General features: G+C 34.8%; 1 protein-coding gene across 1 annotated transcript; it reads right to left on the bottom strand.

Moving 5' to 3' along the window:
- Positions 1 to 556: 556 nt before the first annotated feature.
- LOC132552957 (palmitoyltransferase ZDHHC3-like) lies at positions 557 to 10,533 on the bottom strand. Its single transcript, XM_060217156.1, has 8 exons — positions 10,415 to 10,533; positions 9,093 to 9,252; positions 8,242 to 8,351; positions 7,349 to 7,410; positions 5,746 to 5,833; positions 2,137 to 2,209; positions 1,242 to 1,350; positions 557 to 652 (listed from the first exon to the last, which is right to left on the bottom strand). Exons 1-8 carry the CDS (start codon positions 10,531 to 10,533, stop codon positions 576 to 578), a joined length of 798 nt encoding a protein of 265 aa, XP_060073139.1. The 3' UTR covers positions 557 to 575.
- Between the last annotated feature and the right edge of the window lie 4,258 nt (positions 10,534 to 14,791).

Raw genomic sequence — 14,791 nt, 5'->3', positions numbered from 1 at the left:
TGATATATATACAAGCGTATTGATTGTAGATAAGAGATAAGTAATAAAGACAGTGTAAAATCATTATTTTTCATGGGGGTTTTATTTTCGCCAATTTCATGTGTTTTATTAATCTATAAATTCATCTTTCCATAAAACAACATACAGGTAAAATTCACATCATTTTAGGACCATTCCAGGAAAAAATTCCCCATCCCAGAATGCTTTGTAGTAACAGGTAGGAAACCAAAACATGAATAGAAGTGATTTTTTTTTTGAGTCCTGGGGTCACGTAGATGTTTTACTGGAATAGCTTTTAATAAGTATTACATGTATTTGTCAACAAGACAGGGTCAATCAAACTCTTTAATTTAACCCCATGAAAATTACTGATTCAAAAGCAACTGGACAATGTGACCCTGCAAGTATATAAACATACAGAGGGTATATTCTGGAATGTAGAAAAAATGTTAGTATGTTGAAACAATAAAAAAAAAATCTAAGTAATAAAACAATAAATCAGACACACTTCCTTTCCTTTCTACAAATTTGACCCTCCCACACCCTTCCCTCCCTTCTGTGGTAAATGGCCTGGGCTATACAGTGTACTGTGACTCATAGACTTGGACCACTGGACTAAACTGTAGGGGCACCAGCCACCAACAAGGATGACCTGTAAATCAAATACAATAACATGATTAAAGAGATATGCTTTCTCACTAAGGCATATAAAAGACAATTACTCTAACATTCTCCTGGATCAAAACATCCAATATACATGTAAAACTTTTGAGACTATGATTACCAGATATTAACTTAACAAAAATAAAACAAAATGAAGGAAAATGGGTTGTTTTTTTGCCCCTGACCTGCTCAGGTCTTTAATTTGCAATCTACTGCTCAAATTTTGCCTGATTTAAAACTACGATGCCAACAACATTCAATAAATAATAATTCAGATAAACCTCTCTCCCATGAAAAAACATCATGACCAAAAATAAGGATGGAATTTATTTAAAAGCAGTTGAATATTAAGTCATAAACAACATCCAAATTCACATTTTAAAGATATTTAAGATGTTCATTTTCACTATATTTTACATATAGTTTGAAAACTATTTTGAAACACAAATAAAAAACACACAAGACAGATAGTAGGTATACTGAACAGTAACAAGATTTACCTCCCTTTATGGTATGTAGTTTCAAATTGATCATTATAGTTGCAATTCTAAATCACACTACAAAAACTGAAAATTTACCTCGACCAAACACTTCCTGCATTAGTGCATAGGATGATTTTTTCTGTCGCCTTGGACCTTCTTTTTTCACTTGTTCTACTGCTGTTTCATCACTTAATATTGCCCCCATCTACACCAATAGAAACAAAAGACTGAAGCCACATAATAAAAAATGAAGTTTCATTATTAAGAAATCATTTTTCTCAGAAAAATACCCACATAATCAGTACAGTAAACATAGTAGAGGTGTTAATTTCACTATTTTAATAGACAAACTGTAAGTGTTGGGGTTATTTCCCCAATCAACGTACCTTCGCATATTTAATGTATATTTCAGTATGCAAGCAATTTCATATTGCACACCAGACACAAAATTTTATCAAAGGGCAATAACTCTCTAACTGTTGTAAAGAGCAAGTAACAAATTGATACGCGCAGATGAAATTTATGTTGTTAAATGATTTCTGCGTATTAATGTAAATTTCATTATGCATATCATCATAACGGTACAATGTTTACCTTTACTTGTGTGGGTAATATCACTTCCAGAAAAATATCATAATAAGCCGGATATTATAATACATAAGTGGAAATTACATCATTGCTCTGTCATATTGAAGTCTACAACACAAAACCTTTCAATATGTATGCAGAATGCAATAAAATTAAATTGCATCATACACATGTGCTGTCAAGGATTTGGGTGTGATGTTGAGAACAAAGAATGAAATAAAAAAAAATTAGGTCAAAATAGAAGTCTGAAGGATCAGATGTTTTTTCTATTTGTTTCAAAGTAAAGAATCTAGGAAAATATTCCCCATTCTAACATGTACTTACAAGCAAAATACAAATCTGATATATCAAAGACAAATTTATGATTTATATGCACAGAAATTTAGGGTACAATCACACATACCTGATCACAGCCAATCGCAATCACAAACATCCCGAACAGCAGTGACTCAACTACCAACAGGACCGAGTGTATCCTACAAAAAGACATTAAATCTATGAATCAGTCCTTTTTAAGGGTAATTAAGTATCACAGTCAGTGAAGAACAACTATCAATGAAACAGCATAACTGTCAGTTTTTAAAGATTTCTTAAAGACTTGTCCCCAGCAGCATTTTCATAATTAACGTTTTTAATATAGTAAATGTTAATATTTAAGAGGTTATCATATTTTAGTGTTTTTCATGCTGAAAGTATTACGCTGAAACATGATTACACAGAAATGAAAGTGGATGTGAGAATCTATCATTGCATTACCGTAATTTGCCAAAACGTGATTATGCTGTCAAATTAAATTACACAAAATCCAGTTACATTTACAGTGTAGTCTACTTAATGAAAGATACTGTGAATTTCTATAATAATATACAACAAGTTAATTTATATAATGAATATATAATGATAAAAGAATAAGAAGAATTCAGTAAGAGATGAACAATGTACAGAAACATAATTATCATAAAAGTAAAAATACAAATAATAAATAAACATGTAAATTTATAAAGATTTTAAATTGAAGTTCTACAGTTCCATGTATAGAGAAACACTTTCAAGAATGTCCTACTTTATCAACAAATCGGTTATAACATTCTACTTTATCTACAACATCTGTTTCAACATTCTACTTCTATCTGCAAATCTGTTTTAACATTCTACTTTATCTGCAAATCTGTTTTAACATTCTACTTTATCTGCAACTGTTTTAACATACTTTATCTGCAAATCTGTTTCATTCTACATCTCAAATCTGTTTTAACATTCTATTTATCTGCAAATCTGTTTTAACATTCTACTTTATCAACAAATCTGTTATAACCCCCCACTTCAACTATTATGAACTACAATTACTTAGCTTCTATGTTATAAAATCCTATTTAAAAAATTATTTAAATTCAATTTTATCCAAGAACGACTTCAGATGTTTCGTCTGCCTCTTAACAGCAAGCATTCACAATATTTCAATTTACGATCAATTTGTCAATACACAGGGAGACAGAGTGAAAATCCATAGTTTCCCCTGACAGAAGATTACTGCATATTTGTAAATATTTGCAGGGGATTTGATTTTGCAACATATTTGCCGTCAAAACAGAAAGCATGAATTGAAGTACTGAGCAACATTTCTATAGTGTAAAAAATCTCAAAAGATATCTTTTGCAGGTATACAGAGACACCAAATCAAAGAGTTCCTCGGAACTGTATGTGTCGGCTGCATAAGGTGTCACAGTCACCGAGAAATTGAACTGGATGTGCAACGATCAACCATAAAATCGTAATACCAAATTTCATTTCTATAACTTGAAGCATAAAGGGAAAACTGTGCAAAGCAACATTCCTGAGAAATTTCCCAAGTTCAAAGGGGCATAACTCTGCCAAGAAGGGTCACAGACAGCCAGGAATCAAATTTCTTCTGTACCCTTGCAACAAGAAGCCACATACCAAATTTCATTTCGATAACTCAAAGCATAAGCCAAAAAAGTCCGGAAAACAATATTCCCAGGAAATTTTCTAAGTTGAAAGGGGCATAACTCTGCCAAAAAGGGTCAGAGACAGTCGGGAATCGACCTTAACCTGTACCCTTGCAACAATAAGCCATATGCCAAATTTCATTTTGATAACTCAAAGCATAAGCCAAAAAAGTCCGGAAAACAATATTCCCAGGAAATTTTCTAAGTTGAAAGGGGCATAACTCTGCCAAAAAGGGTCAGAGACAGTCGGGAATCGACCTTAACCTGTACCCTTGCAACAATAAGCCATATGCCAAATTTCATTTTGATAACTCAAAGCATTACCGAAAAAAGTCCTGAAAACTTTCGTACGAACGACGACATGTGACGACGGACAAAGTGATCCCTAAGTGTCCGCCAGCTCTGCAGGCGACACCATAAACTAGCCCGAAACAAGACAACAGCAAAATATTAGCCTTGTGAAAACAAACAATGGTACAGTATACAATAATATCACTGTTCCATGAAGGATTATCTTTTATAAAGTTTTAAAATTTACCAACTGATATACTAAAAATGGTTGAACATTATTCATAGACACAAATATTTCTTTTGAGCTGCCAATGAACACCATCTTCATAAATCATGTTTGGTGACAACTATGAAAGTAATTAAACTTTGTGTGTATTTCATCAGACCAAATCAGACTTTTACATTTGCACTAAAAGGAAATATATGCTAAAGTTTTAAGCCAATGAAACACTGTGACACTTGAAAAGAATGCAATAGGAAGTATAATGTTAAGAACATATTCTTTGTACACTCTTGGTAAACTTAAGATGATAATATACCAGTAGACCAATAGTTTATAATGCTGTGTTGGATCAAACAATATGTACTTTCATGGCACATGAACCACTTACCAATGTGTTGGGTGATGCCAGCTGTCAAGTAATAAACTTCCAAATGACGCAGAATTTTAAAGTAAAGGCAGTTTTGATCTATAAGTGAGTTCTTTCAAAATATTTTTATTTCTTGACCGTTTGTTCAATTTTGTTCAAACTCTTATTTAATTCACATTTTAAGTCACATATAGCAACATTGTTCCTGGTTTGCAAAAACATTCACATTCTTCACATTCTAAGAATTGCAGAATTCAATATGGACTGTGTGACCTTAGAACTGACATTGTTGTTCTTTTACACAATTTTTTGTTTTTCTTTTTAATAGTTTCTTTTATCAAATATTGGGTATTTGAATCATCAATTAATGCAGTATAAATGTCTCCTCTTGTAACATAATCATCTGTATCCCTGCCCCGTCTTGTAACATAATCACCTGTATCCCTGCCCCTTCTTGTAACATAATCATCTGTATCCCTGCCCCTTCTTGTAACATAATCATCTGTATCCCTGCCCCCTCTTGTAACATAATCATCTGTATCCCTGCCCCTTCTTGTAACATAATCACCTGTATCCCTGCCCTTCCTGCAATGTAATCACCTATATCCCCGCCCCCTTACAATAATATATTCATCTGGGTCCCCACTCCCTCCAGCATCCAGCAGTTTCTTCATCTGTATCCCTGCCCCCTCTCTCTGGTTATTATCTGTGCCATTCATTTCTCTATGTCTCCAACCCCCCCCCCACCCCCCATTCCCTACACACACTCAACCTCCTTACACTGTAGTCTCATTATCTACAGCCCTTCTAAACAGTTCTTTCTATCTTCTAGGAGACTACCTCTAGGAGACCCCACACAACACAATCCATATAAAACCAACCTACCACCTTCAGATAATTCCTTTCCATAACACATCAACTTAATGTTGTTTACTTAAATCAATACACATTCTGGAACACAAATATATGAGTTTTATATTTTATACTCAAAAGATTAAATACTCTGACAAACATTTGTCAATCATTCAGTGACTTTTTAAAGTTAACAAAAGATAAAACTGCAAACAAAAAAACACACATTTATTTTTGTGACTTTGGGAAAGTGAAAGAAGGCAAAACTTCTGTGAATACCTGACACATGATAAACTCCGGGTGGATACTTACAACTTCATATGTTTTCCATTGCCTTTTACTCCAGGATCCAGCATCCATGACACAATCACCATTGTAGTGGCATACGCGCTGAGGATACCTGTAAAATGAATGCCACACTGAGGATAGCAGTAAAATGAATGCCACACTGAGGATTGCAGTAAAATGAATGCCACACCAAGGATACCAACAAAATTAATGCCACACTGAAGATACCAACAAAATTAATGCCACACCAAGGATACCAACAAAATTAATGCCACACTGAGCATACCAACATAATTAATGCCACACCAAGGATACCAACAAAATTTTTTCCACACCAAGGATACTAACAAAATTAATGCCACACCAAGGATCCCAACAAAATTAATGCCACAATAAGGATACTAACAAAATTAATGCCACACCAAGGATACCAACAAAATTAATGCCACACTGAGCATACCAACAAAATTAATGCCACACCAAGGATAATGACAAAATTAATTCCACACCAAGGATACTGACAAAATTAATGCCACACCAAGGATACCAACAAAATTAATGCCACACTGAGCATACCAACAAAATTAATGCCACACCAAGGATACTGACAAAATTAATTCCACACCAAGGATACTGACAAAATTAATGCCACACCAAGGATAATGACAAAATTAATTCCACACCAAGGATACTGACAAAATTAATGCCACACCAAGGATACTGACAAAATTAATGCCACACCAAGGATACCAACAAAATAAATACTATAGTGAGCAAGGATATCTTAATCTGTTACAGAGGAGCAACAACAACAGCACTTACAACTATTTCAAATGTCAGATCAGTCAAAGTTTGTTTGCAATAATAAAAACTCAAGACCTTGTCCTACTAACGTACCTGTATTTCCTATTTAGAAAGATTGGTGTTTAACTAGAACACTGACATTTCAGCCAGGGCCCTGTCATATGGCTGTATATCCCCTCTTATTATCTAAAAGCCATATTTATTTTGCCCATATCAATGAAGTTGAAATAAGACACAATGGTTTGCTCGAACTCAAAATTATCATACAGCAAACAAATTGTCAAGTGGACAGAAACACATATCTCATTTATGCCTATCACCAGATGACTTTAACCTTTGGTCTGTTGACCTCTGGTTTCATAGCAACCTTGACCTCTGATCAGCTGACTTCTTGTTTAATTCCAACCAACTTTGCTTCAAGATGTCATAATCAAAAGATCATCAGTGGAAAGAAACACTGACCTTTGACCTTGTGTTTTGACCTTAGAATGTATTTCGTGAATTGAACATCTTGACCAAAAATGTAAATCAGTCAATAAATACTTAAATTATCAGCCAGGAACTACATCTGTGGACAGACGGATAGACGGACAGACAGAGTGGTTACAATAGGGTATCCATATCTCCAAAACAGGGCCCAGTCAAGGTATTGCAGTATTGCTTACAAATGCCAAACAACACACCATGATATAACACTTTTGGTCTTGGACCAGTAGAGGTGATAAAACACTGTTTTCAGATGCCCAGATTCAAAAATAAGTAACCAAAAAGTTAACAGACAACTGAGGGCATCATGGAATTATGTTCAGGATGTTAAACTCACCAACATAGAACAGGAACTGGATGAAATATTTCTGATTAAATTCACCAACACAATTGTTGATCCTACAAACAAGTAGAAAGGTGATTAATCAATTGAATTTCAAAATTGATATTTACTCTTAAACTCACACGGAAACTCTTTGTTATAACCTTAAGTGATGATCTGAATTCTTTTAATATTTAGTCTTTTTTCACAGGTTTGGAATGGAACCTTTTCATCTCTTTTTGCAAAGAAAATTTTGCACACTGGAAGGAATATTATCAGGAGTAAATTGTTAACTTTGTGAATTTGGCTTAAATTTACGTGAAATAATTTCAGTTTGGAAAGGGGCAAATTATCAGACCCCAAAATAACTAAAAGAAGCTTTTTAACAAATTAAAGGTCAGGGAAAAAACCCACATATTAATTAGAAAAAATTATTCAACTTCATGCATCAAAGGATTATTTCAGAATGTCTCTGCCTTACTCCACATGATATTGCATTTGTACTTAAACAGTGGAGCAGACATTGGCTGTTGGTATACAAACATGGCAGATGACATGTGTTTCCATGTACGTTTATTATCAATATGCTTCATTGATGTAACTGTGATATATTGATTACAGCAGATTTCGTGGGAATTCACTATTCCCCAAATTCATATATAGATGAAATGGTGGATTTTGTGAGTATTATTAATAAACAAAAATGTCAGGGAAATTTTTCTTTTTCAAATAATCATGGAAATAGACCATGAATGACACAAACATATATACAAAACTTGTAACGCCTTCAGCTGAAATCATTTATAGTAAATTATGTGTGCACAGTGCACATTTTTTTGCATGAATATGGTTTCTAAAAAAGTGATGCACACTATATATGCACAGTCTATGAATGTATTATTTAATACCAAGGACAATGGTGATCCATCCTCCGAATACATCGTCGACATATTCTACAATGGTGAGCTCTTGGTGGGCGATATGTTTCACACTTCATGCACACGGTCCAACCGTCTCTCTACAAAAACACAATGTTTAACATCTACTCATGCACCTGAATGGATTAACACAAACAGATATTCATCCAACTGTGACAGGATTTATATGTTTTTGGAAATACTGTCACCTTTTAAGCTTTGCACTAAAGGGACATTATATTTAGCTCAATCTGTATAGCGGTGGACTTGTAAGCCAAGAGTCATGGCTTTGATCCCTGACATAAGCACACTACTTCTTTTCTGTTACATTTGGCGTTACCAAGCTAGACACGTCATTGGTGCCATTAAACTTGGATTGATGTGGTGCTATGTTGCAAACACATTAAAAGGAAGGAATATAGTGTAGCATGTTTTAATTTCACAAAGGAATATGGATGCCGTCTAGCTTGGCACTAGATGGAATTCCATTTTAGGTTGGTTGGTACAGCCATGGACTCATAAATTTGATCCCTGACCTATATGCAAGCTTTTCCTTCCCTGCTAAACAATCAATGAATGACTGTTCCTTTGTTACCATAGGAAAATATAAAACAATTACTACAAAGATTTACAGGGAAATTTTTCGGAGTTAAAACAAAAATCACATCAGACTGTGACTTTTTTTTATGTAATTAAACTGAATGCCATTACTGCTGTCCACTTAGTCAGACAGCGATCAAGTGTACAGTTTACATGCCTTGCTATTGAAAGTTTTCTCACATCAAACCTCAAAATCTGTATCACATTAGTTATGACCTCGTCCACACTAATAATGAACATACCATATTTGGCATGGTTTTGCCAGCATGAAGATCTGAGAAATCAAGACCTGTTGTAGGCAGTGGTACTATGCCTGGGTCAGACAGTACTGCTCGCAAGTGAGACATGGTGAGCAGGAAAATGATGGTGTTGAATATTACCACATTCACCACTCCCCACAGCCTGTAACGTAAATAAAAATTCTGTGAAAAGTGAAATTGCTCTGAAAAGAAGATGTATTCATGGAGCAATATGCTGATCAAAGTACATTTATATGTGCATTACCATAACAAATTTTAGAAGTCTTTCCTGTGAAAGTCTGCTCCAACCCAACTGGTAATATAAGGCTAATGGACACATGGAGCTAATTTTAAGAACTAGAAATAAGAACTTTTGACTATTAACTCTAAACGATCAACAGGTCAATTTTCAACAAATAAATTAGTCACAAATAGAGGAGCTTACATGAGTTTCCATTCAGGTGAGACTTGTAAAATGTTGAGTCTTGGATAATTATAACTTTTCTTTTATAAACAAACAATATGCAACACAATTATTAGATTAATCTTCAACAACTCAACATGTATTTTCAGCATGTACATAGAACAGAATTTTAAAATATTATTGTTACCATCAGGTTGAGTCCATTGATTTATCACAATTATAGCGACATTTTAAACTTACTTGGGATGTTTCTAAACAACAACAACAACAACAACAACAACAGGCATTTGAAATTCTGGTTGTAAACTTGGGAATATAAATATATCATATCTAAAAAAATAAGGGCATCAAGTGCTACAGCAAAAAAAAGTATGGCGAATATTTGTCAACTTCATATCAGAATTTTACAACGTACATCCGAACACACGGAATTTAATTTTGACTCAAAACAAATAGAGCTACTCTTTAATTAACTCAACTCCAATAAAAAAAATAGTAGACATTGATGTACTCAAACAATGTTAGAGGTTTTACACGGCGAGAAATTTATGACAGGCGCCGTGTAACAATTGACGGCGTAATGTCAGATAATAAAACGGCCGTCCAGCGGCCTCTTATAGAAGTAGCACAGCTGCAAGTTTATAAACACGTATTGAAAGTTTCAAGTGTCACTTTTGTATTTGTGCATTTTCATCTTAAACCATATTGTGTTTCGCCAGTTTGGTATAGCTATAGATACTTATTATATCGACGTATAATAACAGCGATGAATCATCATGTGCCCGACCTGAGCATGTTCTTCCTTAATGGTTGTACGATCATGTGTGTCAACAGAAACTGAACAAATATTCTGATAATACAAATGAAAACTTCTACTGTTCATCCTCAAAACTATACTCACGTGTCCGACATTGTAGGGATGACAAGATGCCGGACGACGACATAATCTGCGTACAGCACTGCGGCATACGTTATGATCAAACATACTATACCACAGGGGTCCGACCTAAACACAGCCATTTTGACAGATCTGGAATCGGGCTGTAGTAATTCTCTACTTCTTATTGGTCATTTTTGCATCGGTGAAACCGGAAGTTGTATACTTCATGAGATGGATTTCCGTCCAATATTCCGTGAGAGTTTTTCACAGGTATTCTTAGTGGAATGATGATTTAATAGATTTACCCTCAGATGACACCAAGTGCCCTTAATTTATCTGTTTTCTAGACTTGTATGGGGTCCACGAGGATTTTTCACTCATGTCTTCAGCGGAAAGTAACACCGGTAAGTAATAACATGCAAAATGAAACTACAACTAGCAGTACCGTAATTTATCGAATTACTGTGCTGTTCTGTACTCTACCGTACTGTATTGTAAATGTCTGAGCCACATTACAAGTAGCGCACTGTCGAGTTTTCTATGAGTGGCACGGGAAGAGGGAGGGGATTGGGGTCATGTGTCATAGTTTAGATATATGTCGTGCTTTCAGATCTAAGAGAAACGGATTAATCGGGACTTGGTACCATCTGAAGAAGAAAGTCGTAAAGTTATTATAAGCATTAAGAGCAAAAAAAAACTGTATCATCTTTTGAATATGAAGTAATTTCAAGATCATCAGTCTTGAAATAATGATTTTAAGACTGATGATCTTGAAATTACACAGAGGGTTGGTTGCTTCCCCCTGTCTACCTGATGCTGCTGCTGAAGAGCCACTTGTGGAACCAACACCACCGTTGAGGAGATCATACCGTAACAGGAAAATGCCACAACGGTTTGACCAGTATGTGATGGAACAAATTGTAGGGGATGATTGGGTGCTGTTGTAAATGTACAAAGAACTTACCTCTTAAAACATATTTGTGAATACACGTATCCACAAATATGTTTTAAGAGGTAAGTTTGCAAAATTAGATATTTGTGAAATCTAAGTAATCAGATGATGAGCTTCTCTGGCAATCCTTCTTCTGTTGTACGGCAACTGCCTTGAAAGAATTCTTGTTGATACAACAGTATTTCTGTAGAAGCACTGAAATATCACTTTAGAATTTTATATGTAGGTTCACATTGGTCCCTAGGGTTTTGCATTGCCCATTTTGAGACTGATCGAAAAAACAAGATGGCAGACGAGTGGTCATCTTTATTTTTGACATACAGTCAAAGTTTGTTACAAATGTTTCTGGAGAGATGCTTAATTGATCATTGTCAAATTCCATATTGAAGATTTGCCTTGGTCATTTTGGGAGTGATCAGAAAAATAAATGGGAAACAGGCTTTTTTGACAGTCTTAATGTTGTTAACAAAAAGAATGTTGTCTGAAATGCTGGTTCTTGGAAAGACGTTTTTCGCATGTGTGACTTTTGTACGATCCACTGTTGTGTTTATTTCACAGGCACAGATGTTGTGTCGTTCTCCTATATTGGGGAGCTCAGTCTCTGGTTCTTGATCATTGTTGCTGTGGTAACAATTCTCGTGGTTCCTGCTGTTGTTGTGATGTCCACCAGACAAACATGTCACAGGGAGGACATATCTCTACGAGTAAGTATTGATCTATTACGAGTATTTTTTTGTGTGGAAAATGGCGTTAAAATAAGTTTAAAAAGTCATCGTAGTAGAAGTGAACTCAACATCAACCAGATTCAAAAAGTTAAGTAGGTGGAATGCTTTTATTCTCGTTGACTGGTCAGGTCCTGAAGAGCCGTAACTGGCGAAACCGGTTGGCAAGAATAAAAGTATTCCACCTACTTAACCTTTTGAAGCTGGTTGATGTTGAGTTCACCTCTACTACGATGTTTTAATTACATTATTAAGTGACTCCCTACACACCTTTCGGTATCCATCCTCCAGTGATCTACCAACCTGAGGATCCTATCTTACTTACTGGACCAGCGTTGGCTCCATCCCCATTTTTAAGTTTAAAAAATACATTTTAAAGGCCATCATATATGTGTCAAATCTCAAATACTTTTTCTCAACATGTACATCTGTGAAAATTCTGCATACAAAGACCTCATCCATTGTCATACCTGCCAACTTTCCCAGTTCAGTCTGGAGTTCCTGATTTTCACTCCCGTTCCCATCTCCTGATTGTACAGATCCAAATTGGGTTAATCTGTTTTCCGAGATCCTGCTGGGTAGGTCATAAGTAATCTTGTTGTGTTTGCCAAATAGGAACAGTAACAAGTAAGATTGACCACCTGTCTACAGAATCGAGGCCTAACCATGTCAGTACACTGCCTAATTTCTAATTAGCGTTACCTAAGTTAATCATCGCTGAACACTATGCTTGGGAGCACACATACAGCTAACCCAATTAACGGTAGATCATTAGTCTGGACTCCTGAGCGGGCTCTGACAAATAGTCAGCTGAGGTCATTACACAGATTATTAATAAGTTCTTACTATTTTCATAGTACCTATTTCTCTAAATAACAAATAACGGCTGTTCAGATTATGCACTGCGTAGTTGTGCAGAGTATGTAAATTTGTCAGCAATTTTGTATGACGTCACATGAAAATAACCAAATGTTTACTTACCTGACCCAAAAGGGCAAGTCTGTCTGTCAGCTTTTCCTTCAATTTGGTACTAGTGATGAATAATGGATGAAGCTGACTTCCATTTAATTTTTGTCAGTAGCATCCTTAGACCCAAGTTTGTATATATGATGGGTTTGACCCCAACCTTCCTCCTGGGCATGGGTCGAGATGGGGACCAATAGACAAGATAGAGAAAATAATTTCCAATCCTTTGTCCTATAAAATAATATAAGGATTCTGTCCCAATTTGGTCTGAATTATATCCTAGCAGAAAGGATACATTAGTGTTAATAGTTTGGCTAACCCTGTAGGGTTATAGGGGTGGTACCCAATGGTAGAATAGATACATTTATCCATTTTATTGATATCGGCATACATGCGCTGGATATTGTTAACAGTTATGAAACTTTGTAAGTACCAGCTGCTTGAAGAGCATGGTGGGAAGGTCTACTTTTATCTAACAAAGTTGGTGTCTTTGTTAATTCTCTAGAAAAATAGCTAACTGACATTGGAAACCATGTTGGAACATAGCAACCTCTTCATTTCAAGTGTACAATGTTTTGAAAGATATATGTGAAATGAAACTAGAAACAACATATTGGTATTAAATAGTGCTTGCTGAACTCTTATCATTACTAGCTCATGTCAATATCATTTAACATCCTGTTTATATCTGTGGTCATATAATCGTATTGATAATTTTCTGGTATTTATGTTTATACTACACTTTTAGCCAAAGTTACCAATCGACAGACGTCAGAAATCTTCAGAAAGGAGTTCTCCAAGTTCGATTCCAGCAACTGCTTCAGAGTGATATGAAGACATGTCAAAATTTTCTGGTACCAGCCACAATTTCATATTTGTACCCAGAAACAACAAGAATCAGACCTTGTAAGCTGTAATGGAGATTATTCCAGAAAGTATCTAAAAGAATTTATAGTAGACTTGGTAATAATTGAATGCCATCCACCAATGTGTTGGAGAATTGATCTTAATAATTCAACTGTAAAAAATGTTTGAAAATATTTGTAGGCCATTGTAGACGGCTGTTGTCTTCATCCTGAAAAGCAGCGTTTAGATATCAAGATGGCTGACAACAGAAATAATTATCTTTCAGATGGGCAAAACAACTGTTTGCTAGCCCAGGCAAGGATTTAATTACCAATCATATGACATTATGATTTACACCATTCTCACACCACTATCAGATGGGGAAGATATATATTATCATAGACAAACAAATAGTTTACTTAATTTTGTCTTCTACTTACACCATATACCTACATAAAGCTTGTGATTAAAGATTTAAAAGTATGCAAACTCAAAAGCAGATTTTAAATTGAAATATCTGAAATTGCAATAAAAATTAGCTTGAAAATTTCACAAACTAATTACCTGATATTAATTCTATAAAATTGTTAAATCAAGATATCTTAATATGAATAAGATGTGAATATAAAGTAAAGAGCTGTAATGTATATTGTGGTAATTATTTCCTTTAAAAAAATTTTACAAATTAACTTGCTTTATGTTATATAAGAAATAATATCACTTGGAAACCTTTTAGAATTGTGTAATGTCAGTAAAAGGCATTATGTTATTCTGTACGTCTTTCGCATAAATCAATAGGCCGTTCGTTACAAGTCAAATCGACAAGTTACAAATGAATTTAGTGAATGTTAAGATAAATATTGGAAAATCAGTATTACAAAGTACTTGTTTACATATCATATTAAAACTTGT

The sequence above is a fragment of the Ylistrum balloti genome, unplaced genomic scaffold (genome assembly GCF_031769215.1).
Source record: "Ylistrum balloti isolate Yb309-2 unplaced genomic scaffold, AGI_CSIRO_Ybal_v1 Utg370288, whole genome shotgun sequence".
NCBI lineage: Eukaryota > Metazoa > Mollusca > Bivalvia > Pectinida > Pectinidae > Ylistrum > Ylistrum balloti.
The sequence above is the reverse complement of the archived record's forward strand: the minus strand, read 5'-3'. Positions and strand labels throughout refer to the sequence as shown.

What these genes read in the sequence shown, in the direction of transcription:
- LOC132552957 (XM_060217156.1), bottom strand. Translation starts at nt 10,533, where the DNA reads ATGGCTGTGTTTAGGTCGGACCCCTGTGGTATAGTATGTTTGATCATA. An exon ending in AATGGAAAACATATGAAGTT is followed by an intron (nt 2,210 to 5,745) that starts GTAAGTATCCAC and finishes GTCTTTTTGTAG; the next exon opens with GATACACTCGGTCCTGTTGG. An exon ending in GCAGGAAGTGTTTGGTCGAG is followed by an intron (nt 653 to 1,241) that starts GTAAATTTTCAG and finishes TTTGATTTACAG; the next exon opens with GTCATCCTTGTTGGTGGCTG.